Source organism: Callorhinchus milii, unplaced genomic scaffold (assembly GCF_018977255.1).
Source record: "Callorhinchus milii isolate IMCB2004 unplaced genomic scaffold, IMCB_Cmil_1.0 Scaffold14, whole genome shotgun sequence".
NCBI lineage: Eukaryota > Metazoa > Chordata > Chondrichthyes > Chimaeriformes > Callorhinchidae > Callorhinchus > Callorhinchus milii.
In genome coordinates, this window is record NW_024704755.1 from 8,895,387 (window position 1) to 8,922,516 (window position 27,130).

Genomic DNA, 27,130 nt, shown 5'->3' on the forward strand with positions numbered 1-27,130 from the left:
AGCTAATGGTCCACTGGCAGATTGCTGCAGCCCCAGCAAACAAATGAACCATGAACAGCTTTGTCAATCGCCACTGGAGCAGGATCTCACCCGCTGATGGGTTGGCATTGGGTTGGCACTGGGTTGGCCCCCCGCATTGGCAGCCGCCTGGCCAGCCTGGAGTGGGTCTGATCCTATTCTAATGCTGGCCCAGCCCACCAGGAAGTGCAATAATAGATCAGTACAAATCTCTGCCGCATGCTTTTATTTTTTTTGACTGCACTCTTCTACCCTTCCCCTCCCTCCACCTCTCTTGATCCCGATCCCCAGCTCGGGTTCAAATCCCTGACTGTCCAGTACCTTGAGATGTCCTCCCAACATGAAAGGCACTACACAAACATAATTTGTTGTTGTGGTTTTCTGTTCCCCTGAATTCTTCTGAATTCCAAGGATGCCCAAACAAGCCAAAGTGTCAGAAGATAAGTAAGCAAGTGAACAGCCTCTCAGAATTCCCACCAGAAGCAGTCAAAGGGTTAATTTGATCTGGGTTTGTTTACAGTTATTTGCGAAGACCATACATATCCACTTCTCCAAACTGCCTGCTTTAATTACATTCCTGACCTTTCTCACAATGCATTCTACTGTCAGGGCTCAGTCAGCTACTGTGAGTCGGGCAAGACTTCAGTAGCTTGCAAATTAAATACCTCCCACAACTCATTACTGGAGGAAAAGGCAAGAAACTGAAACATTTGATGTGCACATTTGTTCTGCGCTGTGCTAAAACACGCATTTTTAAAAATTGTGATTTACATTATAAAATGTAATTAATTTGTAATAATATTTGCATTTGGTGTAGCACCTTTCACATTGGAAGGATGTTGGAAAGTGCTTCACAGGATTAACTGTAAAGAATGGTGACTATGTATTTTGCAGGTAAATGTGGCAGCCAATTTGTGCGCAGCAATGTCCCACAAACAGCCGGGAAGTGAATGACCAATTTTATCTGGGGATTGTTGGCACATCAACAGGAGAAACTGGTAACATCCCATGAAGACAGAAAGTATTAACCCGGACTGGAAAGGTTATTTCTTGTGGGTTTAAATGTACATTCCATGCAAAGAATATACATTATGCAAATCAAAGCTTCCCTTTTGCAAGCTGCCCTCTCAGAGTTACTTTTCAAACACTGATGGTGCTGCAGTGTTCCCGATTCCTGAATCCTAGCAGAAGCAGGTTAATCTCTGGGAAAAGTGGCCAGACATTTATGGCAGGACTGCGAGGATCTTGTGTGGTTTTGGAGGACCATTGATATTGGCTGCACTTCCTGGTCTGTGAGCTGGCTAAAGAATTCCAGAACACTGCGGGTAGAACAGTGACCGTCGTTTCCCACATTCACAACTTAGAGGTTGGGGAAGGGAGTTTACAGTGCAGTTTCCTGCAAAGATTATCGGGAGACAGAACAGTATGAGTCCAACTAGAGGAAGAAAAGAACACCTGGTCAATCAGTTTTCCAGCCACAGACGGAACATCCCTGGGAATCAGAACTCAGACACCACCACAAATTGTCAGAGCCCTACAACTTACATCTAACAAGGCATTTATACTGGCGAGAGCGTCCAACCTTTTTCTCTTCTGGAGCACGATAACACCCATGAATACTCATTCTTCAACGGATTTACTAAATACAGTCACTACACTTGACAGTCATTGCCAGTGATGTGCTTGGAGATATTTCACTGTTACAGATGTTATAACAAGGACAAAAAGATTATTATTTCTTATTTTTATTTATAGCTCTGTCTCGCTGTGCATGCTGGCCAGCTTTCTTTGGCCTGTACCCCAGTTGTCCTACTCAACCCATAAAAGGGGACTTCTGCTACCCAACATGTCAGTTCTGATGAAGGGTTACACCCAGAACATTAGCCAATCCTTGTTCAAAGTGCTGGTTGACCTGCTGGGTATGGCTACCATTTTCTGTTTTTTATTTCAGATTTCCAGCATTTGTAGAGTTTTTAATGTGAAACACCACCATCTGATTCCTCATCCCTTAGCTAAGGGCCTTAGCAGCTGCATCTCTGACTGAGACTGAGGCTGCATCTCCTGTTGACCTCTAATGGACCAAGGGAGATGACCCTCTGCTCTCTGTAGGCAATTGCATCAGCAAATGACCCTTGATTTTCCCTATATATCATCTGAACTACATGGTATCATGTGTTGCCCCCACCACAAAAGAGACCATTGAACTGGTCGCTGGTTCTATCGAGCAGGAATTGACTCAAACCGATTGCACTGTTATTCAAATAGGAAAATCCTGGAGAGAGTTTGCAAAATCGGATGAGCTCACTCGTGGTAAATTATATTTTTTTAAAGTTTCACAGGTTTTTTGGCACAGTCAATTTTTTAAGCTTGGTGGGGGGAGGGAGTCAGTTTCCAAATTACAATTGAATTTAAGACTATTTTCTAAAATTCTGCACAATTTCTACTTTAACACTAGGGTGTTACGCCTTAGAACACAATTTACTTTGATCGTCAGCATGTCTGAGGAACGGTTGTATATTTTATCTGTACAATAATAAGAACTCATATCTGAAACAGCACCTTTCCCGTCAAAGGAAGTCTCAAAGCACTTCACAGTTATACCGTAAAGTGTAATAATGACTGTGTATTTTCTAGGCGAACATAGAAAAACAGAAGGAGGTACATAAGGGAGAAAAATAGTAACTGAAGGCTGGAAAAATACAATCAGTGGAAAAGAACCAAGTGAAAAATAAATTTACACTGAGGAAAACGCATCCGAGTGCAGGAGAAAATGTTAGCGAATAGAAAGAAAATCCTGTGATATGCAACAAAACCTCACTCTGCTTATCTGTTAACATAGAAGCATCGGAATGAAATGCATGTCAATGTTTTACAGTCTACAGCATGGCGATCGGCTTGCAAAGTTTTGTGTCGTTATTGAATTGTGTCAGAGGCAGAGTCCCTGACTGACCAGAGCCCAACTGGGAAGGGAGCTTTAAATGCTTGCATCATTGTCAGAAATAAAATCATTACAATCTTAATATTAAGAGTCCTCAAATACAGAAGACTATTACCATTAAAATAAAGATTCTAAAACTCAGGCCTTGACAACAAGCCCCTAGCCAAAGCCCCTTCGGTCAACACAGTTTTATGAAGCTTAATGATAATAATCCTTGCATTTGATATAGCCCCATATCACGTCTTCGAGACGTCTCAAAGGACTTCACGGAATATACTGTAAAGTGAATTGGCTGGATATTTTGTTGGCGAAACTCTGAAGCAATACCAAATAATATTTTAACTTTCATCTCAGTTAAAAAAAATTACAGATGCTCTGAACTGTTAGCAAAACAAACACTGGGACTTCATTCTTGGGCAGGGATTTGAAACCCAAGCAGTCACTAATCTAGAAAAGCAGACACTCCCCTTCGAGGTATTGGTCCAGAGATAGCAGTCGTTGTTGTCTGCTGCTGCAAACACCGTGTGGCTTTTTGGCAGCGACTTCCACATTTTTACATTTCGGCAGCTGAACTATTACAAGTGCTGCAGCTGCAGCCAAGCATCACATACTAGACACAGGCGTGAACTCTAGCTCCAAAATGTAAGCCCCAACTGGCTCCTGGCATATGAAATGTGACCTTTAATTCTGCCCAGGGTTAAAGATCAGCTGGACAATAGCACTGCTCCATTTTGGCCAACCTTCCATCTGCGACGCTCAAATGGCTCATTGTTTCCCCTTGTGTTCCACCTTTTCTCCCAGTCTAACCTAATTTTATCATTATCATTCACCCTTATGTGTCTTTCCTTCAATTGAGAGGACGGGAGATCATTTAATGCCCGTTTTCCAATGTTCCTCAGTTAAACGTGAACAGCCCTTCATCATGGAAAGAGGGTAGGGGATGGTTTTATCAGCTATTAGTTCTCACTGTTTTATAGCACAGCCCAGTACTCGTGTTCAAGCGAAGGACTGACAATCTTGGGCTGGCTTGATTTATTGCCAGGTTCTCCTACAAACACAGTCACTACACCTTACAGGAAACTTTTTGAAACATATCAAATGGAAGGATAGTTATTATTCATGGATATTATGGCAAAGGTGGGGGAATTGTAGGGGAGTCTGATCCAGTCTTCACCCGCACCATCCACTTTCATTTCCAGCAGTGGTCACTGGATCGTGATCAGCAGCAGATACTCTGACAGATGTTTCCACTTTAAAGGTAATGAGCTCAATTGCAGTGACCTGACCGCTACACATCTGAGATAGGTTAACTTAGTACGAGGGCATGGATCAGATCCTCTGGCTCAGTCGTACACAATGTGCTGAACTTATCTATTGAGCAAGGACAACCAGCAGTTGCTGTGCCAACAACTGAATGCACATTCTTACATTACACTGTGGATAATCAGATCATTGTAACCTTTATTCAGAGAAATCAACATTTGTGTATTCATAAACAGAACAATTCTTAGCTGTTGGAAGGACAGGTCACTGGACAGGGCTTTGTGCTCTTACCTGGAGCATTGGTGGTAAACATGCAAGTCAAGTAAGCCAGAGGAAATATGGTAAACATGCAGTTATCTCCATTAGTTTCAATGAGGTCGTGCCTGGTTATTGCAGTTGGGTCAATATGATGTTCTCGGAAAGGTCTTAGAAATGCCTGCAAGTTAAAAACACAGAATTAGCATTCCCAAACACAACGGTTTGTCCATCATCTAATCCAGTAACAAGAGGAACGCAACCCAAGGGAAGGGGTAAACAATTCAATCAAAATTAGTTCAAAAATCCATTTAATAACACACGGCTTATAAAGGGAGTTACATTTCTAGTTTCATCTTAGAATCAAATGTCCTTGAGACATAACCAACATATGAGATAACATATGGGATTGGACCAATTGCTGTGAGTCGTAGCAAGTTTGCAACAAGTACCAACTTCCAGCTGAAGTAAAATACAGTACGGTGTTGAAATTGTCCTACCCTAAATAAAAATAAATGAGTGTAAGCAGGTGCAGGTTTTGAGGTAACCGGGGATTACCTTAGCTCCCTGTTGTGTTGCTCTATTTTACCAGGAGTCTCTTGTGAACAGAGTGGAATAGATAAGATGGAATCTCATTACTTAGAAGTCCACATTGTAGAGTCAAAATGGTTGATAACTGACTGGCTCACTTATAGAAAGCTCCATTGATATAATCCAGGCTCAGCACTGCTCAGTACCTGAAAACAGAGCCGCATTCCAGTTACTTTTATGATGCCAACGGTCTCCATTTGTTAAAACCTGCTGCCTACTCTTGTGTCAAAACAGATTATAGTCTTGAGCTATGTGTTTACAGTTTATAGCAATAATATCCTACATCCCCGCAGGCATCAGAGAGTCTCCAATAATAACCTTCTCTGAGCCACGGCAATACGTGCAGTTATTTGCACAAGAAATGTTAAAAATGTTTTTCCAACATAAAACTGTAATTGGCAGAAAAGGTCTGAAGTGTCGTATGGTCTCCAAAGCAAACATTAACCTATTAAATAAAAAACCTTTCCAATATGGTGGAGACATGCAATAAACCGATGTGAAAACTCTGCTTTATGTTGATGAGACTGTAGTGTATGGATCAGTTGGTACCACAGTGCAACAGTAAACATTGAATTAAAGCTTACGATCAGGCAGTCATTTGGAACTTATTCTCTAAACGGGTCAGCAACTGGACCACTAGGAATACCCTTCCAATTGTGGTTGCAACCATTTATTTACCACCACTCCCCCCCACACACACACACACACATATTCTTCATGCTGTACTTAAAGCCTGGATCAATTCCACACACAATGCTCATATAACATACAGTCAATTTACTTTACATTATATTCTGTGAAGCGCTTTGAGAAGCCTCGAAGACGTGATAAGGCGCTGTATCAAATGCAAGTATTATTATTATTATTATTATAATAATAAATATAAACAATTCCAAGATCATTGCCATGGACAAGAAGCAATAATCTGCCCTCGGACTTCGTTCAAGTGACATTTTTGAATCAGCCTCGGACTGAGCTGTGGGAAAGCCGCCCGGGGTGACTCTCAATACCCTGATCTTTGACACCCTGCTCCACACTTCCTCAGGAAGTTGCCACTGAGATCAATCAGTGCCTCCTTGCTAACGAGTCAAATCATTGCCTGTGTTATGGTTGTGCATTGAACGTGCGGGAACTTAAACTGGCTCATTTTACAATAACGTGATGAAGTTTAAAAAAAAACACGCCAGATGGAAAGGCCGGGCCCATGGTAATTTCTAACATCAAATGAGCAGTCCTGGCCCCATCTCCAAAATGTGCTCACAAACAGAAATATTTCACAAAAGTGTTGCACAGTGCAGATTTGTTTGATTGCATTGTGTAAGGCGACATGGCCCCTTTAACAGGATGATCTTACCTTCCAGTGCTAGTCTCTCTTCCACAGGGCCCAGCAAAGCAACAAGCTGATTTCAATTAATCTGATTCAAACCCAAATCTTCAGGTCATTTAAAACAGCTCTTTCTGGAAAGTTCCCTTCAGTTCAGGTCCTTACTCTGTATAGTGCAACTCTCTGTGGATTCTAGCTTTCCTTTGCCTCATTAGGAGTCACCAGTACATTTGGTTCACATCAGTTCATGCCCAATTTACAATAAAGCTCTGTGAATTTGCATTTGAGTGTGAATAAAGGATCAGGAACATTTGCCGGGTATGTGAGGAGGAAGCAGCATTGTGAACGGGTCACAGAAACAAAGCATTTATTTTTAGAGACAATTTTTTAATTGTGGCCCAGATGTCAGTACACTCACAAGACAATGCACATATTAAATGCTACAGATCCAGTCGGCCCTCACCTTGCCAATGACAGGGATATCAACAGAACCCCAGGTGTCTGCTCCCCAGTGAACCAAGCCGGAGGCGAAATCCGCAGTAAGAATCCCAGCAACTGGAAAATATGGAAAGGATTAGAGGATCCATAATGAGCACACAGGCCAAATCTGTGTATGTTCAGGCTGAGAATTCTGATTTTTTTTTACCCACATTCAAAACGTTAAGAAAAAATGAGAAAAACTGCCACTTATGAATCGATTAATTTACTGGGGTTTTCTCTTCCTCCGCCCACCTAACTCCAATCAATCGTGTAAAAATAATTAGATTTATTTAAAAGAAACAGCACTGGAATTTCTATGCACTGTGTTATGAAATGTACTCACGTCCTTTGTAAATTAATGGTGTTTTTGGTGTTTTCTCAATTTAAAGGAGCCTTGATGGGAAACACACCATTGATACCCTTAATACAGGCAAAAGCAACAGAGAATTTGGCACAGCTATCAATATTTAAAAACAAAACAAAATGAAAGCTAATCTATGCAGTGGGTTAGTCAGGCTGGCCGCTCAGAAGGTGTGCTGGCTGAAGCACAGCAACATGCCGTGCAGTTGGGCACAAAATACTCCCCTCTCCTTGTGAGTCTCTACAATCTCAGCAACCGTCACTGGACAACCTACCACCCCAGTCGGCTTCCACACCCCCAACCCCCCAAACCCCATCCCACCCCTCCACAGGACCTCAGGGTTGAAGCAGCCAGCAACAAGCTCCCACTGTTCAACCCCTCTGTGCGTTTCACCATCTGGGATCAGATCACCTGCTTTGCCCCTTGGTGAGGGTACAGCGCACGAGGGTGGAAGGATGCCAGGAATGTTTTTTTTTAATTTTGCAGCGACTGAAACATAAACCTTTCAGCGCAGCATCACCACAGGGAATGGCCACGTGATCGATCTCCTGATCCAAATAAAATCTTCACAATTCTTCATGGGCCCCGGTAGCTGCGAATGCTTTCGAAATCTAAAATCATCGTCGTTTTATTTCTCGATCGCAGACAAAGAAAGCGAGGAGAATAACCTGCTCTCTCACCGCGTGCTTTCCTTTGCCAAATCCATTTTTAAGCCATCTGCTGGAAGGTGCATTTATATGGCCTGGGGGAGAACTGGCAATTTTATTTCCCTCTCTCTACCCCGACCCCCACCCCCCACACTCCGTCCCCTTCACTTCTTCTGGACAAATGCTCTGTTTTTGCTCTGCATCCCAATTTTGCGTGCGGAGAATCTTAGTGCTTGTCTGCACCCTCCAGCAACATGTGCTTGGTCACCCCTCGCTCACGGCAAGCATGCTCAACTGCAGTCACGCTGTTCTGTGGCGCTTCGAGACACTATCCCGTGCGAAGGGCGCTTTATAAATGCAAGTTGTTCCTGTTGTTGTTGCGGCACTACAAAACAATATTACATTTGTATAGCTCCTTTCACGTTGGGAGGACGTCCCAAGGCGTCAGGCAGTCAAGGTTTTGGACCCGACCTGGGGGTCGGGATCGGGGAGGGTGCAGGGCAGGGAGGGCGGGCAAAGGCGAGGGTTTTGAGACGCGCCTTGATGAAAGCAAAGAGGGAGTGAGGAGAAGGGAATGTGGGATGGAGTTCCAAAGGGTGGGGGCAGAAAGGCTGAAGGTCCGACCGCTGCTGGTGGGGGACGTGGAGCAGGCCACAGCCTGCTGAGTGGAGGGAGTGCAAGGGTTGATATGGGGTCAGCAGGTCGCAGAAGTAGGAAGGAGCAAGGCTGTGGAGGGGCTTGAAGGCGTGAATGAGGATTTTGAACTCTATCCTCTGGGGGATGGAGAGCCAGTGGAGCCGGGCAAGGTTGGGGGTGATGAGGTCACGGAGCCTGGTGCGGGAGAGGACACCAGCTGCAGTGTTCACCACTCTGTATCGTTAAAGGCAGCATTGCTCCCCTGCGCTGGTCTGAATACAAGATATCAGTGCCAAGGAACTCTCAGTCTATAGTACATCACTCATCAGCGGACTCCACAAACAAGAGCACAACGGACACTCAGAGCGCTGCATCATTCCTGCTGCAAGTTACTGGAATGCATTACCAAAAGGCTCACCCAATGCATTTTAAACAGATCAGGCCCACTTAAAGCCGCGCAAACCTCCTCAATTAGGAATTTGCATTCAAGGAGAACTCGGGTCAAGTGATCAGCTTTAAAAGAAACCATTTTCAAGATGGTCTCGTTTTTAAATAATGGTTTATTGATTGATCGTGCTTCTCCTGACCAAGGGAAAGAGGCCAAGTTGACGTGATGAGGGGTGATCTTTTACCAGATGAACAGAGCTCCACAGTAAGGAGTCTTCAAGTAAAATCAGGTTCTTATACACAGCCAGGACAGGCATGGTCCAAATTATAAATGAAACACAACTGCACTTCACTTGTAATATTAATTGTCGTTTTTTTAAAAAAAGATTAAAAGATTTTAAAAAATAATTTTTTCCTGCAATGCATTTTTAAAGCAAAGATCATTATTTCTAAGGAATATTTCAGAAGCAAATCGTGCAGCTGGTTCAAAGCTTTAAAGCTGTGAGGTTCGCCTGTGTTTGTGTGTATGTGTGTGTGTGTGTGTGTGGGAGCAATGGGCACCAAGCTGCAGCCTACATCTCAGTTACCACATCTTCCCCACTGCTTTCCCGGCACAACACGCTGCCTCGGCTCTGTCGTTTCATTAAAACGAATTGACTGGGTAGCCGAGTGCCAAACCTGGTCACAAATCAACTTTCGTCGGGTTTCTTTTCACATGATTCGTATTCCCGTTCGGTGCTGAAGATGAAATCAATGCCACAACCAGTCCAGTGTTACATTACCATCAAAAGTTTAATTTTGTGGGTTTTTTTAAAATAGAAAGCGCACATATACTCTCACACACAGAAAGAAGGCAATTCTTATTACCATCATGGTTATTGCACAGTGCAGTGACAGGCAATTCTCACTACATTTATAATGCACAAGCTACCAGCTAGGGTTAGTGATACAGAATAAAGCCATAGGGGTGGAGGAGATGTGGATTCTCAAACGATTGAAAAAAAATTCCAGGCTGTAGCAATTAGCTTTGTAAAAGTGATTCTTGTCCATATTTTAGCCACTTTCAAAGAAGAAACTTACAGCACTGCATTATCTACATCCAGTACTGCCACAGTCCCATTTAACCTACAGCAAATGTTTATAACATTCCCACTTTTCTTTCAGTCTCAGCTACAAGTGAATAATCCTAAAATCACGAGTGAGGTTCAGATGAAGAAGGCCCTTCGGCCACTTTGACCTCATCCTTCCAGAATATCAACCCAACTGTCCTCCAAACACAGATTCAAGCTCTTTTTTAAATGAGTCCAGTGTCCTTGCTTGAACTATGCATTATGGTAACTTGTTCCACTCATGAAATAACCTCTGGGTAAAGAAATACTTCTTGGTGTGTGTCCTGAAATTGTCCTTTGCAACCATGCGTTTCGCCCACAAAACATACAATCAATTCACTTTACAGTGTATTCTGTCTTTGAGACGTCTTGAAGACGAGATAAGGCGCTATATCAAATGCAAGAATTATTATTATGAAGCCCAGTTCTCTTGTTCTCAGTCCATCTAAAAGTAAATGGTACATTTTTGCTTCAGTTTAGCCTATAGCTTAGTCACTTGTATGTTGTTAGCATTCCCCTGGGCAGAAATGTTAAGACATTCTCCTTACCCAGGATTACACTTCAGCTGGAGGCCCATGTATTATTGAAGTAAAGGAATAATATCCACAGATGCTGTAATGCTGCAGGATGTACACTTGTATTGTAATTGTATCATTCCTGGTTATAGCTGGAGTCATGCAAATGGACCACAATAAAGCCCACTCACACTATAAAAATAAAAAGCACCATGTGAATAGTCACAAGGTACATCTTTGCTCTGGTTCATAAGAGAATGTCAGTGTGAGAAAATAATCCTTGGGTTTTGCAGAAGAAAAAGGTGACAACCAGTTGTGACGATCATTGGTTTGTTCTAGCGATCAGGTGTACAGCAGTAGGTCAATAAATGCAGGGATGGCTTAAAGACCTTAATGAGGAGAAATGTTTGGATAGTTTACAGATGCAAATCATGCTGCTTCAGCATATCAGCACTGCTTGGGGAGAGCTCAAGTAAATACACTTGCGTACATCTCTCGTCCTGAGGCTATGAATTTGACAAACTAAATGAGTCTATAAACCTACTGAGTCCTGAATGCAAGTGAAATCTTTCCCTGATCTACATTATAACAACTTAAATTATAGTCATGAATCTAACACTGTGTAAGCAATCTTCACAACAGGGAACAGAGATGCAACCTCTTATCATTGCAAATTCCATTGTCTTAGCTTTGTATTCAAACAAGAAATCTAGTCACGTTATATATACTCACTACTCAACCTTTTATTGTGTGCTTTTCAGTTTTTTACAATTGAAATTGACGTCTCATGACTGAAAGCTTATAAAGTTTCTGGGATTCATTTATAAGAGATGATACTGATAAATAAACCGTTGTGTTTTGAAGAGACAGAAATGATCAAACCTCATTTCTACACATGAAAACAATTGCATCGAGACCGAGTACCAGACTTCACTTGAAATTACAGACGAGAGAGAGGAGACCTGGGGAGGTCAGAGCTAGCTTCTGCCTTTGCAACTTCACATTATAGCTCAGTCAACCTCCCATTAACATATTTAACGTCATGAAAAACTCGTGAAAGAGAGACCCCAGAGAGATCTGGGCTTTGAAGTTCACTCGGGATGTCAGGAGAAGGAGGAAGGCCACAAAGACATGCAAATGGCATTGTCAACAAATAGGTCAGACTGGTAGCACTCAGTTTCTTTTCTACTAAACGTTGCAGTATTATTAAAATCATGAAAGGTTTCAACAACTTGGACGTTAATAGGCTTCCACTTGGTTTTCACTTGCAGGCAAGTCCAAAGTGTTGGGACAGAAATAGGAGATAATAGGGAGTTTCCACTTGTGGCGAGTCCAAAACTAGAGGGCATACATAAAAGCTAGCTAGCAGTAGATCTAGTAGGGAGATTAAAAGGGACTTCTTCAACTAGGAGAGTGGTGAGAATGTGGACCTCACTGCTGGAAGCTGAGGTTGAAGCGGAAAGCATCAATGCATTTAAGAGGGAACTTGATGCATTCATGAGGGAGATGGGAATAGAGGGGTATAGGAGGGGTTTTGAGGTTGTAGTGTTCTATATAATTCCATGTTTTCTAAACTAGTAGGTGTGCCCCAGTGGCAAGCACTCTTTAACTCAGGAAATCACTTGCGAAGATTTTTGTAAGATTGAATTGAAGTTTAATTCATACAGATACACAAAGCCTGTGGATGGCATTCTCCCCCGTAAAGAATCCCAGCGTCTGATGACGGGAACGCTTAACAGAAGTTGGTTAAAGAAAATGACAGTGTAATATGAACTCGAAACTTAGCTTTAGTATTTTAAAGCTCCTCTCAGATAATGCTCCATACTGTGTGCAACAGTAAGCTGACAAGACTGTATGATGGAATGAAAGTGGCAAAGAGATGCTGCGTGTCAGGCTTCAAAGTGCTACCCAATTGCACTGTGCTGCGTGTAGCTGGGAAGACAAGAAGGTTCAGCTGGAAGGCTCCAGGAGTGTGCCTGGCCTGCCTCTCCCTCACGCTAATCTATCAGTCTCAGCTGTGACAAGTACATCCTCTCTCAGCCAGGCTGCCGGCACAGGAGTACAGCTCACGGGAGGTCGTGCGGCTCGGTCAGCATCATCCGCTCGACTGAAGTGAAGCCAATGTGAAGAGGGAAGAGGAGGAGGCAAATACCACAACATGGAACTCGTATCGTCTTTCAGGTGGGATGAGAGTCTGAAAGAGCTTTACAATACAATGCAATAAAATACAAAATTACATTTGCATGGAGACTTTCAGGTCGGGAGGACGTGCACAAGAGGGTAAACCCAAAACCCAAGAGAGGAGAGCAAACACGAGGGTGTTGATCGAACGCACAGTCAAAAAGAAACGTTTCTAAGTGGGTTTCGAAAGTAGGAATGGAGGAACAAGACCAAAGGAAGCTTAACAGAGAGGGGTTCAGAGGCGTGGGCATAATAATAATAATGATTCTTGTATTTAAAGTAGCACCTTATCGTCTCAAAGCGCTTCACCAGATAGACTTTGTGGTTCGACTCTGCATTTTGTGGGCACAGGGGCTGAATGGAAGAACTGATTCATAAGTAAATGGTATCAGCCAGCAATGCAAGTTTGGACAATAATAATAATCTTTACATTTGATAATGCCTTTCAAATCAGGAGGATGTGCCAGAGCCTTCACAGGATATACTGTAAGGTGCAGTGACTGTATGTTTTATAGGTGATTGGAACACAACTAAAAGAATTATGGGAGGAGGCAAGGTTTAGAAGAAATGTTTTTACACAAAGGGTTATCACAAGAAACCTTATTTACTGATATTTCAAAGGAAATTAGATAAAAGGCTCGAAGAATAAATGCATAAAAGGGTGAGAGGAAAGAGCAGGGAAAGCAATTAGAGTAGACAGCTCCAGTGGGGGAGTTAGCAGGGTGTGGGAGGATGGGTCAAATGGCCTCCTTCTGAGTTGTAATTTCTATGATTCCACAAAGTCACTATGGAAGAAAGGTAATGCCAATTTTACCAAATTAAAAAACATAATGGGGGATCGCAAACTTCTGCATGAATGACTCTCTAAACTGCCCACAGGAGGTGTCCTTGTACAAGGCAACACGTTCCTACCTCCCACAAAGTGAGACATTGACTACTGTGAGACAACGAGCATAGAACACAGTTACTGAGTCGGGAGTCATCCAATAATTCTGCAACTCACAACCATCAATTGCATTCTTGGAGAAACACATCTTACACTTGACTGCTGACACTGCTGTTTAGCAGATGTGTGCGTGTTTTGTCTAATCACAGCGAGTTCAAGATGGTTTGGAAAGGTGTATCCAGTTTGGGTTTGCATAACTTGGGTTTTAAAGACACATGAGAATATTCAGGCCCCATTATTCATGGTTTATTCTACGTAAACATATTGTACATTTCCTCTATCTTTTCACTGACTTCAACCCAATGCCTCACCCATCTATCTTCTTCAGCGCCTTGGGACGTCCTCCTGACGTGAAAGGCGCTTTATAAATGGAATCTTGTTGTTGTTGTTGTTGTTCTTGTCCAAGTTGACTGCATCAACTTATCATGTTACACACACACACACAAATGCACGCTACATCACAAATATTACATAAAACATGTCAATAGTACGCTATTGACTGTCTCATTTCTTACAGCATATGCTAAGTACTGGAAGAGAATTAGAGATTCCGCCTAACTCTGGTCACCAAAGGGTTAAACAGCTGCACCCGTGCCCTAATCGATTGATTGCAGTTCCTCTAAACAAACAAACAACCTTCAGGTCATTGTAATTATAGTAGGAAAGGTAAGTGCTGAGTGTACAATTCTACCCAAGATGCATGTTAAAGTGGTCTGATTTAGGTCAACTTGCTATTTTTGGACTGCTTCCCACTAAATACAGTCATTCCACAGGCTCGGGTTATTTGATAAACTAAACATGCTGTCAAATGAATGTAGTTTCTCTTGCGGTCAACAGAATCAGTGTATCGAATACTCTTCCTGCAATCATTTCCATATGTATCAGAGTGATCTCACAGTCATAAATAATTCCCCAGCTACACTGAGTGATAGAAAGTGGAGGGAATAGACATAGGCCCCGAAACAGTGCTAAACAAACATTTTAAAATGGCAATCCAAGAAAATGAGGCAAATGCATGAAGCAAGTAAAAAAAACCCTGAAGGGGCAAGAATCGTTCTAGATTGTTGGGAAACAGTCAGAATAGCTACGTGCACAGCTACGATAGCCTGAACAGCCTCTTTCGGTGCTGCAACATTTTGAGACATCTTGACGATGTGATAAGGCCCTGTATTAAATGCATAGATTATTATGATTAAAATTTGTGACTCTAGGAATCAACACACTAATGGAGCCACAGCACTGCTGGTCAAGTGGGAAGGCGGGAAAGTTATTTTGGGGGGGAAAGAGTGGGGTAGTTTAAATTCCAAACCATTGCCCCCATTCCATGTGCATACTCAGTCCCTGTAATGCCCCTAAGAAACATTAGAACATGAAACAGACTGAATCATAAGCATGAAATGGGGGACGGTTTTGACCATTAGAACTTGAGGCTTGGTGGGATTGAGATGCACAGATTCTGGATTAAAGGCTAAAAGTTTTAGCCATTAGAGGTCTAAGAAAAAAACATCTGGGCTGGTTCATCTGTCTCAGAGTGCTATCACAGATCAAAACACAGCTAAATTTCTTATTTTGAAAAAAGGACCCGGTTTACATAAGATTTGTTCTCTTCCTACGTACATTTTTAAAAAAAATAAGGTGTCACAAAGCAACAGATCAACCTAACCCCCGAATGGCAGTCACCTTGAATAGATTGCCAACCCACAACCCAACTCCTTTCGCCCACAAATATACGGTCAATTCACTTTACAGTCTATTCTGTGAAGCGCTTTGAGACATCGAGAAGATGTGATAAGTACTATATCAAATGTAAGGATTATTATTATTATAACCCACTGCCATGCCACTCTCTAACCAGCCACTTGGGGGTGTGCAAGAGCAACCTGGGAATAATTCCTGTACTGTACCAGTTTCTGCTCATCCCTTTAAGAAAAAGAACTAAAGTTGGTATTGAGACAGAATACGTGCAGTAGAAAACAATATGAATAATTAAATGGATTTTATAACACAGCAGAGAAATAAGACAATGTAGGATACTCGTATGCCCTGCAACAAACACAGCTAAGAGAATAACCAACGATCCCACGTACATATTAAGCCAACATTTCCCTAAGAAAAAGTGGAAAGCGTAAAGGACTTGACATCTCAGAACCCACTCAACTAAACAGATGAGGACCCACTGCCCTAGTACCAATGGGCAAAAGCACATGCATTTCTATACAGGATCTAAAGCCACATTTACAAAGGGAAAGGGGCAAGAGCAGTTTCAAGATCTATAAAAACACACAAGAAGTCTGCTTTACAGCTCTGGTAAAGTTTCTGAAAAATATTGTATATTTCCCTTTCTTTTATCCTTGAGACGTTTTGACATTCTAGGCACTGTGTCAAAACCAAGGATTATTATCTAACCCTGTGAACATGTGCCATGTTGACGTTTCAGCCTTGTAGTCCAGCTGTCTTATATGAGGAAGTGGGGCAGGGACTTACTGAGCCGCCAGTTAATCGCCATTATCGCTTGAAGTCTTTGGAAAGCATCGGTGCTCTGCATTGATTATCTGATGTGTGGTAAATCTCCAGGGCATATTTTCTGTTTATGTTAATATTGTTGATCAAGACCTCTGTAACTATAATAATATTAATCCTTGCATTTGATGTAGCGCTTTATCACGTCATGAGATAATAATAATAATAATAATAATCCTTGCATTTGATATAGCGCTTTTCACGTCGGGAGGACGTCCCAAAACACTTCACAGAATATACTGTAAAGTGAATTGACTGTATATTTGTGGGCGAACGCGGCAGCCAATTGCGCACATCAGTGTCCCACAAACAGTCATGGATTGAAGTAACTGGTGAATTTAAGACACATTAGTAGCATGATTCTATATATAGAAATAAGGATATTCCAGTCTTGCATTACCCTGGGTAACTGAGGATTGTTCGCAAGATCAACAATGAACAGTATCAGTATGCACACACTCCATTAGTAATTGAGCAACATTAGTACTGCAGCCAGCACCAGGGACATAGGATGCTGTAAATGGTATCATACTGTTAAAAGTTTAAATACTGTACGATGTGCGTGCATTAAACCTTAAAGGCTGAAACTCATTTGCACTTTACCTCCTTCTGTCAAAATGACAGACATTACCTGCTTGCAAGTATTAAGTGGTAGACTGTAGGTGATGTATCAAGAGTAGGGGAGGCTGTCAGGCTCTTGGTGTGTTCATGGGCAGTGAATACATCGACCATCTCTCAGGTCAACAGAACGTATACTGCAACAAAATCCCACACAAAAACTCAGCAATTTTATTTTTCACGTGGACCTGTCGTTTAACATGGAGAAGACAAAAACACTTGCATCTTTCAAGTCACGTAGATAAACTCACTGCCCCCTATCCTACCCCCACCCCACCACTACCATCCCCACTGGTTGGCTTCACACGATTTGAAGCCTTTTTAAAGGGTTTCACCGCTGGAGAAAAAAGCAGTCAACAGTAAACTGAGCTTGATGTCTCTCGTGTTTATGTGTGGTCAGGTTACAGTGGGTTTAATATAAACAGATATAGAAAGAGAGAGTCTCTAGGAGAAAGTAGGGTATCGATGTGGCCTCTTATCAAGACAATGCTTTCTGCTGGTTTTGTTATAGGAGTGGATTTCTCTTTTTTTCCAAAAACCACTATAAATAGTGTTTTGCCCACAAAATATACTGTCAGTTTACTCTATAGTATATTCAGTGAAGCGGTTTGGGACATCTCAAAGACGTGATAAGGTGCTATTTGAAATGCAAGGATTATTATTATTATTATAAATACTTGACTCCCTCACACAGCACAGAATTCTGAGAGAGCAGCAAACAGAAGGGAACAGTGAGCATAGAGCAAACAATAAATGAATATGTATTAAATTCACTAAAATCTAAAACCAACTTCGCTGCAGCTGCCAGACCCCACCTCCTCCTTTCCTTTAACCTGCTTCCTGACTCTCCCCACACACTGTACGTAGAATGGAAACACGGGGAGGGAGGAGCAGTGAATTGTTTAATTACACATCCATTGCAAAACAGACTGGGGACATAGAGTTGTTCCAAAACAAGAAACAATGCAGTGGGGAAGAGGAAGGGAACTTAGTCAACTAGGACTTGCACAATTAATTTTACATCAGAAGAATGTAAAGATGGTTGCACATTCTACATTTATTCACCACTATTAATTAAATCCCACACCGGCGGTTTGGAACCAATGCTAGAAGTCTATTTTGCTCTCAGCAGTATAGAGAGGATTAACCTCACATTAACCCTTATTCAATTTTGTTACCGCCCGCTTGACTCTCAATGAACTCTTCGCCGGTTGCCTCAGTTCCACCAACCACAAGAACCGGCTAATACTAATAATAATCCTTGCATTTGATATAGCGCCTCATCACGCCTTTGGGACGTCTCAAAGCACTTCACAGAATATTCTGTAAAGTGAATGGACTATATTTTGTGGGCGAAACACAGTGGTCACCTCTGGAACTCCCAGTCTCTATCTCTACATGTTAGCCCCTCTCTCTCTCTCTTTAAATCACACTTCAAGACCTACATCTTTGACCACGCCAATCGTCACCCTTCTCACTTGCTCAGCGTCCGACCCTGCTACTGTGAAGCACTTTGAGACTTTATGCTACGTGGAGGGTACCATGTAAATGTATGTTATTGTTGTGCTGCAAACAGTTGAAAAGGTGTTCAGCTCAGCGTGGAGCAATGGACACAGCGCCTCCTACTGTCGAATATGATCCGGCAGCACAGCTCCGCTGCACCTGATCCGTCAGCTCTTGATGACTGAGGTGAGAGGTTAAGACGTGGAGAGGATCCATTGGGGATCACAGATCTCATCCTAATGCAAACTGACAAGATTCTGCAACGCATCAATTTCCCCAAAGGTACCGTCTACAGTCTTTGATTTTTTTAAAAGCTTCCAATATTTTTCTATTTGCGTTTCTGTGTTTCTTTACTCTCAGGATTTGATCAGTCTGCACTTGACCTCACCGTAAACCATGAAACGAACGCACATCAAAGCACAGGATGCAGAAAGATTAAACCCCTCCAGTCCTCCACCTTCTTTTGCCACATTTTAGACTTTTATATCAAGGGAGGAAAGGCGTTACACAGAGTATTGACTTGCAGTTTGGATTATACAGGATCAAAATAAACTGGAGTTCCTGATCTATACAGCGACGGCTGCACACACAGTTGTAACTGCTCATTATCAGCTTATTGTTTTTCGACTTCTTCATTTAAAAAGCAGCTTGATGCTATGATGGGAGGGCGGTAGCTAGGTGTTCTGGAGGGATGAGATCAGATGGACTGAAAGGCCTTCTTCATGGTGATAATGCGCTATATCAAATGAAAGAATTATTATTATTATCACTTGCCCTTAAAACACAATTTACATTTATTTCTAAAGCGCTTTTGCATCGGGAAGACAAGTCAAAGTGCTTTACAATGCTGCCTAGGCACCCGAGCTGGGGGAGCGAGGGGTAGGGTGGGGTGAACCGAAGGGAGTGGAGCAGGGTAAGTTGATCAGATTTGCGATTAAAGAGGCAAGTCTTGGGGCAGGTTTGAACAGCGTGTGTTGGAGGGTCTTCAGGATGAAGTTGCTGAAAGCTTGCCTGTTGATGGTGGGGCAATCGAAAAGATTACTTAGAGATTTATATGGGTTCCTTATTTAAGCAGAGAGTTTTTAAAAGGAATTCAGCCAAATATTTGAAAAGGAAAAATATAAAATAGAAAAATATAAGAGGGTGAGGAGAAAAGCAGGAGACTGAGACTAACAACAGGAACTTGCATATATATAGCGCCCCTCACGCAAGGTAGTTTCCCGCACTGAGCTGAACATCTTGCCAACTGTCTAAAGGACATCCTCCCATCATCCCCACCACAATAACATCCATTGATTTGGTAAAACATTTCTACAATTCCATTTGCTGCTTCAGGAAACTGTTCTCTTTGCACAATGCCTTTCCATGAGTTACTGACCTCAAAGGCACCACAGGGACGAGTCACTGAACGAAAGTCACCTGCTCTGATGTGCGGGGATGCTTACCCAGGACACCATGAGAAACGTGCTTCCCTTCAAATAGTGCCGGGATCATTAAAATAGGCAGGCGGAGCTGACAGGCAGACTGAGGGGTACATGCAGCACAAGGTTGATCAGGGAATCCTGAGGTAAAATCAGATCTCCTTCCAGCTTTTACAATAATAATTCACCATTATTCATAGTAATTGTAAATTCCTGATGACTTATTCTAAGCTGTCTTAGATCCCTGTGGAGCTCTGTCAGTGAATGCACTGTGCCAGCCTTTCCATTGAATGTACGTACACCCATTATTATCAGGGACACAATCCCAACCAAATGGTTCTTTTTTTGTTACACACTGAGACATCAGGTTATTCATTACTATCTATAGTAACTGTATCCATCAAACATTCTGCGATAGATCACAATGTATTAATCATGAAATCATAGAAAGCACCCTTCGAGTAGAACACCTCTCGCCATGTGTAATTGCTGTAATAAGTAGCAATTGAAGTGCATCAAACTGAGAATAATGGATAGCCGGGAAGAACACTAAAGTAGACAAAGTCCAGGTTAGTTTGTAAACCACAAGAACAAAGCCTAATCACGTTTCCCTTCTTCCCGTGAAAAGTGTTTAAGGTTTCCTTCTCCTCCTTCTAGTTTCACTGTCAGGCCCATTATCCTCCTCCACTCTTTGTATTTAAGTCAAAATCACAGCCAAGCCCGATCCTGTCTGCACCCAATGATCAGGCGCTCACCATTCCTTCTTTATTGGTTGGTTATTAGGAGCGGCAACCCTGACTCACCCTCACATGATCTCGAGTGCTGAGGTTCATTGTGACACCCTGACTGCTATCTCAGGCATCACTCCAACTCACAGACCAGGGGAAAAGACAAAAAAATCAAACTTCTATGGCTCAGCTATTCATGACTCCAGGGAGCCTGTCTGAGTGGTTTATAATGGTCGTGCGTTGCCAAGTTGAGAATGCAGCCTTGTACTCACTCCAGGGCATTGAGTTGTTGGAATATGTGAATGTCACAGGGCAGTTTTATTCAGGTCTGTGCGAATTTCTGCACAGACACCATTGTCTGGTCTGCTCCGTGCGAAGGCCAGTGTACAGCTAACCCTGACGATTGAAATTACGTGGAGTTTCACTGAGAAACGTTCGTGGGCCGACTACCAGGAATAAAGTGGCCCATGCACATTATACAGAAAATAAGAGTCCACTGGGAGGGAAGTACAAGGCTAGAACACAAGACAAGAAGGGTACGGCTGAGAGCATAAATCACATTTAGAAATTTGAGCAGTTTATGCAGTCATTGAAACCCGAGAGTCTGCTGCAGCTGTGAGCACGCTCCCAGTTAGCCTCTAGTTTTTGAACAGACTCGCAATTTAATTTTTTTGTTGAGCAACTTCCCGTCTACGAGTTCCACCAGAGTTCATTGCTCCTGACTCTGTCACAAAACCCCGGCCACGATGACAAACCCTATCTCACGTAGCTTTGTGCTGCACAACAGGAAGGTGGGGAGTGCCTCAATGATTCGGGAGCTGAACTTAGCTTATACTGAGGTCAGACGACAGGAAAATCCCAGCAGATTGGGTCAAGAGTCAGACGCTATCGGACTGTGCACTCTTCCTCAGCATGTTATTCAGTGTAATACAGTTGGCGCATTCTGCCTCCAAATATAACCGTGATCATCCCATTTGATCCAGTGCCTTTCACGTTGTGAGGACATCTCAAAGTGCTTGGCAGGATTTGCCATAAAGTGTGTGTTTTGTAGGCAAGCGGCAGCCAATTTGCGCACAGCAACAGCCCATACCAAGGCAGCTGGAGCGAGGTCAGAGCTCACCAGAAGCCCGAGTGACGATGTGCCCTTGCCTCTGAAACTGTCCCCATATCATTCTCCCTTTGCGAAAAATGCATATCATTTGACAGGGCTCGGTGAATGCAACCTAAGAATATTCTGTCTGTCTCTTCAGGGCAGCTCGAGGTCCATTGAGAGCAGCCCCCGAACACAGCGCAGGACACAGTTGTGGAGGCATGTACAGTTTTCTGAGCAAATGACAGTCTGCAGTCCCACAGACCTGGGCAGTGATTTTACTGGGAAGTGAGGCTTCACCACAGCAGGTAAATATTCCAAACTAATCCTTTATTTAAAATCGCACTGCAATGGGACTGGGAAAACCGAGCAGCGGTGCTCTAGAGCACAGCGTTCCCAGATTCACAGATGAGACGCCTGAAGTTGCTATAAAAAGTGCCCCCCTAAAGTGTACGCTCGCTTCACAGCCTCTGGTAGCGGCTTTCAAGTCCCCTCAGAGCAGATACCTCAGTGCAGCAGCTGCAAAGCAGCAGTTTTACAAGCTCTCAGCAAAGAACTATAGACAGGAGATGGAACCCCTTGTGTCCAAGCATGACCTGAGGGGGGCAAAAAAAAACTTTGTCGGTGGGGTATTGAACTGGTGCCTGTTATTGTAGGGAATTTGTTTTCCCTCCTGAAGGAAGGTCAAAACGGATAACTCAGCGATGTTCAGGGGAGGAGGGCGTTTCACAGTGCATTTAAAATGAAAGCAAGAGTTGTTTTGAATCGGAGAAACTGTCAAGTTCTCCTCGGGTTTATGAGGAATTCAGCAGCACCCTATGGATTTTTTTGGGTGGGAAACTTCTACCCCCGCTCTGCCGCCTGTAAGAAAAGGAATTTTAAAAGCTCCAAAGTGATCTGGGGACTGCAAAGGTACAAGAAAAAAAACAGCAGGTGGGGACTGAGCGCATCAGAATACTGTTGCTTCACGTCTGGGAGCAGAGTTCAAACCCAGTCCAGATAGATGGGGTGAAAGGTCTCACAGGTTGCTGATGGTGAGGCGGGGCAGGGGGGGTCACAGTTAAATGACTTTGGACAATCTCTGACGGCTTGTCAGCAGGTACAAAACGGACAGAGGTATCCTCACGACTCCAAAGAACACAAAGTAGATGCCTGCGAAAGAAAGTAACCCCATTTCTGGCATTCTGGACTTGTCCAACGTCCATCCAATATGAAAGGCACTACATACAAACATAAGTTTGCATTCAGTTATATTCATTTCTCTGTGCCCATTATTTTGCTTTTACAGCAACAACTACTTGCATTTATATAATGCTCCTCATGCAGGGTAGTATCCCAGAGCTACCGTCGGAAATGAACATTACACTCCATTATGTGTCCCCCTGTTGAAACTTACATAGATCAGGATGAAACTGGGGATTTGAGGCCCACAGACAACCAGTCTGCCTGGGACAGGCTCCAAAGGCAAGATACATGTCCACAGGCAGGTAAAGTGGTGCCTTCTCTCAGCGACCAATTACACAGCAGCCATCATTTACAGGTCGTTTACAGACACGCTTGGTGCTCAGTACAGAAAGGGAAAGATGTCATGTAAAATGCCTAAAGAGTAAATTTGGCATTATAGCCTGATCTGCTGAAGGAATTCTATCCCTATCTTTTTAACAGGATCAACAGTGGTTGTCACTCCAATTTGCCTGCCAGATGGAATGAGTTTCCTTGGTTGTTGTCCTGGACTACTGAGTGAAAACAACAAGAAAGTGGGGGGGTGGTGGGTGGGCATAGGCCAGTCAGGGGAATGGCACGATCCAATTTGAGGCAGGCAAAACATAAAGAAGCTTACTGGTACATCAGGTTAACTGATCACAAAGAGCAGTTCCCCATTTCATACGTCTAACCAGACAATCCCTGATGGAGCCCTACAGTGACGCAAGACAAGGGAGGGTACGGGAAGTTTTTATTTGATCCCTACTTAGCTTTCTCTGGTACAGCAAAAAACCTGCCTTGATTTTTTGAGCTTCATCTCCCAGTCATTTACGTGAACCTTGGCTGGACCCTTTCAATTTATGTTGGGTTCAGTCCAGCGTTTTTCAAATGCATGGTGACAGCAGCTACCCCTTCACCCCAAACTCCCCCCACCCAGCCCCGTGAAGTGGGGAGAGCGTGTGAGCATGTAGGGAGCCAGACCTGGTAGTTGGAGGGAGCGTTGGGCTCACTGCTACGAAGAGTGCAGGTGGACGACAGAAGGGAGCGCCTCGAGACCACTGGTGGCTACCAAAAATACTTGTTTGAGGACCACTCAATATTTCCTCATAGACAGAGTTCAATACATTTCATTTCACGTCAGCTTCCTTGAGCTTATTGTTCATCCTACTATTGTGGCTCATCCAATGTCACTTTCTTCTTCCGGGTCCAACAATCCTTTTGAGTTATCCGGGCCTTGATCTAATATTTGCCTTTTTAAATGATATTACATCGGGAACAATGACAAAAGTTAAAAGGTGATTAAGTGGTCCCTTTGTTCCCTGCACACTGAACAGCCAAACGCTTGTGTGCACAGCTGTTCACCTCACATTGGGCTGTTCCTACTGTGCTCTGGCAATCAGTGCTCTCACAGCTCCGATTGTACAAGAAATCCTGGTTTGTAATTGCCTTGTCCAGAGCCGAAGAAAAGGTCATTATTTGGGAATCCTATTGTTTGAAAATCTGCGCGGATGACAGTTTATTTTCTTGGACACGTGGCAAAATGCGGGCAGAAGATGAACATTTGTAACAGTAAAGTGGCTGTTCAATTCATCCATGTTTCCAATTAGAATGCATTTTAACTTCTGAGCAACATCCACACCCAAACACCCGAGAACCAGGCCGAGACTAAATATGTCAAGGGCACGCAGCAGAGATGAAAAATGATCTAAAAGTACTAGGAAAATGGCAACCATCAATCACTTGCTTCTTTTTAATTACAAGAATGCGTTTTCAATTACCCAAGTTTAAATAACGTTCCACTGGTCTTACTAATTCATATCCTGCAGCCTGACAGTTTGCAATTTTCCAAGTAACAGCTGCCATTGCTGCCTACGACAAAGATTGTTCGCACATACAGAGCCTCACATCCTCATGACTGGGTAATGGCCTTCTCCCTGTTGTATAGTGCAATTTCTCAACACACACGGGAACGGATGTCCTGCAGGACACTGCTAACTACAAAAGCACACTTCAACATAGGGCTGGTCACAAACTGAATATGCCTCACTTGGGCTTATGTCGTAAAGGATATCCTATTTCCACCATGCTCATTTTATTCAGAATGGATTTATATAACCTTGCACTTACGTAGCGCCCTCCACGCAGGGTAGCGTCTCAGAGCACTAACGGTGGTGGAGCCTGACTCCGAGCCGAACAGAAATGAGCAGGAAATAATAATAATAATAATAATCCTTGCATTTGATATAGCGCTTTTCACGTCGGGAGGACGTCCCAAAGCGCTTCACAGAACACACTGTAAAGTGAATTGACTGTATATTTGTGGGCGAACGCGGCAGCCAATTGCGCACAGCAATGTCCCACAAACAGTCGTAGATTGAAAATGACCAATTTTTATTATTGTTTTTGGTTTTTTTTTGGAGGGATTATTATTAGGCTCTGTGTGGAGTAAGGAAACTTGCCCAAGGTTTCGCCCTCTGCCTGGAATTGAACTCAGGTCTCTCGCTTGCAAAGCGAGTGCTCTAACCACTGAGCTACAGGACTCCAGTGATAGTGAAATTAAATTTAGACCACGTTGATGTAAATTTAAAAAGTCCTGTAGATACGATACAGCAAAGACAACTATTATGAACACAGGAACAGGACATTCAGCCCGTCAAGCATGGTCTTACTGTGGGACAGACTCAGTGGGCTGAATCGCTTCCTCTTCTTCCTGTTTCCCTACATTCCACATGCCCAAAACTTACACTTTCACATAGCACAACATCTTTAAGTGCTTTACGAAAAATATTTGGATCACCGAGCAAGCAAAGTATCCATCTATCATCCCTATAAATATCCCAATTAATTCTGTATCCACGACCTTCTGTGGCAGTGCATTCCACGCTTTCAAAACCCGCACACCAGACATTATTCTGTGAAGTGCTAAAAGTGAGCCTGGGTTTCAGCTACAAACATCCCAGCAGTCAGGATGTCTGCCAGGAGATGTCAGGCTGATTAGGACCTTTCCTGCCATTTAAACAAAATGTCAAGAGCCAACACACCAGGAACCTTACCCGATATCAGGCATGCAGCCAGAGGAACTGTTACTTCAGTGTTGCTCAATGATCTCAAGTCTCTTGCCTTTTAAACATTAGTCTTAGAAGCACAGGGTCACAGGCCTGTGACAAGAGTGGGCCACTTAACAGACCGACGGGCTGATACGTATCAATAACTAATTCATGTATTATAATTAAAGGAAAGTGTGAAGGTTTTGTTCCTAGGCAAAATGCTTTAAATGCAAAACATATCCTTTCGCAGTGTAAGAAAAAAAACGCATTCCATTACAAATCCACACAATGGTTCTACGTACAGATGCGCTTTGAGACGTCTAGAAGACATGAAAAGCACTATACCAAATGCAAGGATCATTTTGTAGACGCACTGAGTTGGACGTTGCTTTATTTACCAATGTGTTTACAGAAAACACTGGCAATTCCTGAATTTGCAAATGATTTAAAACGCCTGGCAAATTATCCAAGAGTGCCAGAGTTGGAGAGCTGTGGAGAAAATGCTGTGTCTGGAATGAAAAGTTCATGGGGGCTTGTACAGAGCTGAAATGATTCTATAAAACATGACAAGAGCAAACAATCAAATTAGACATAGACCTGTTAGGAGTTAAGACATTTGTGCCAATCCTCCCTCCATAGGCTGCAGATCATCCAGAACTCTGCAGCCCATGTCCTCTCCCGCACCAGGCTCCGTGAACCTATCAACCCCATCCTCACCTGACTCCACTGGCTTTCCATCACACAGGATACAGTTGAAGATCCTGGTCCTCACCTTCAAAGCCCTCCACGGTCTTGCTCTCCCCTACCTCTGCGACCTCCTAACCCCCTAACATCCTGCTCACTCCCTCCACTCAGTGGGCTCCAGCTTGCTTCACGTCCCCCGCCTCGCTCGCACAACTGTTGGTGGGCGGACTTTCTGCCACTCTGCACCCCACCTTCTGGAACTCCATTCCGCAGTCCCTACTCCTCGCTCCCTCCCTTGCCTCCATCAAGACCCACCTCAAGACCCTCCTCTTCGACCGTGCTTTCGATCTCCCTGCTTCCCCCCCTGCCCTCCACGATCCCCAGCTCGGGTCCGTAACTCTGTCGGTCCAGCGCCTTGGGACGTCCTCCCAACGTGAAGGGCGCTATACAAATGTAATTTTGTTGTTGCTGTGTCAGCCTGGCTTAGTTGGCAGCACTCTCGCCTCTGAGTCAGAAGATTGTGGTTTCAAGCCTCACATCTGCTCTGTTCACCTACAAAATACGCAGTTGTTATACTTTACAGTATACAGCACTTTGAGACATCCTCCAAACTTGAAAGGCGCTAGATCAAATGTAAAGATTACTATTATCAGTTTACTGAAAGA

The 27,130-nt window shown here is 43.3% G+C and overlaps 1 protein-coding gene across 2 annotated transcripts in view; it reads right to left on the reverse strand.

The window, feature by feature from the left end:
* The window catches only part of si:ch211-212o1.2 (TMEM189_B_dmain domain-containing protein), a 47,744-nt gene that overhangs the window by 7,543 nt on the left and 13,071 nt on the right, over positions 1-27,130 (reverse strand). For both annotated transcript variants that reach the window (XM_042340285.1, XM_042340284.1), the window contains 2 exons: positions 6,853-6,944; positions 4,511-4,655 (listed from right to left, as the gene is read on the reverse strand). In XM_042340285.1, coding sequence (XP_042196219.1) covers positions 4,511-4,655; positions 6,853-6,944 — 237 coding nt within the window. The remainder of the gene's footprint in view (positions 1-4,510; positions 4,656-6,852; positions 6,945-27,130) is intronic.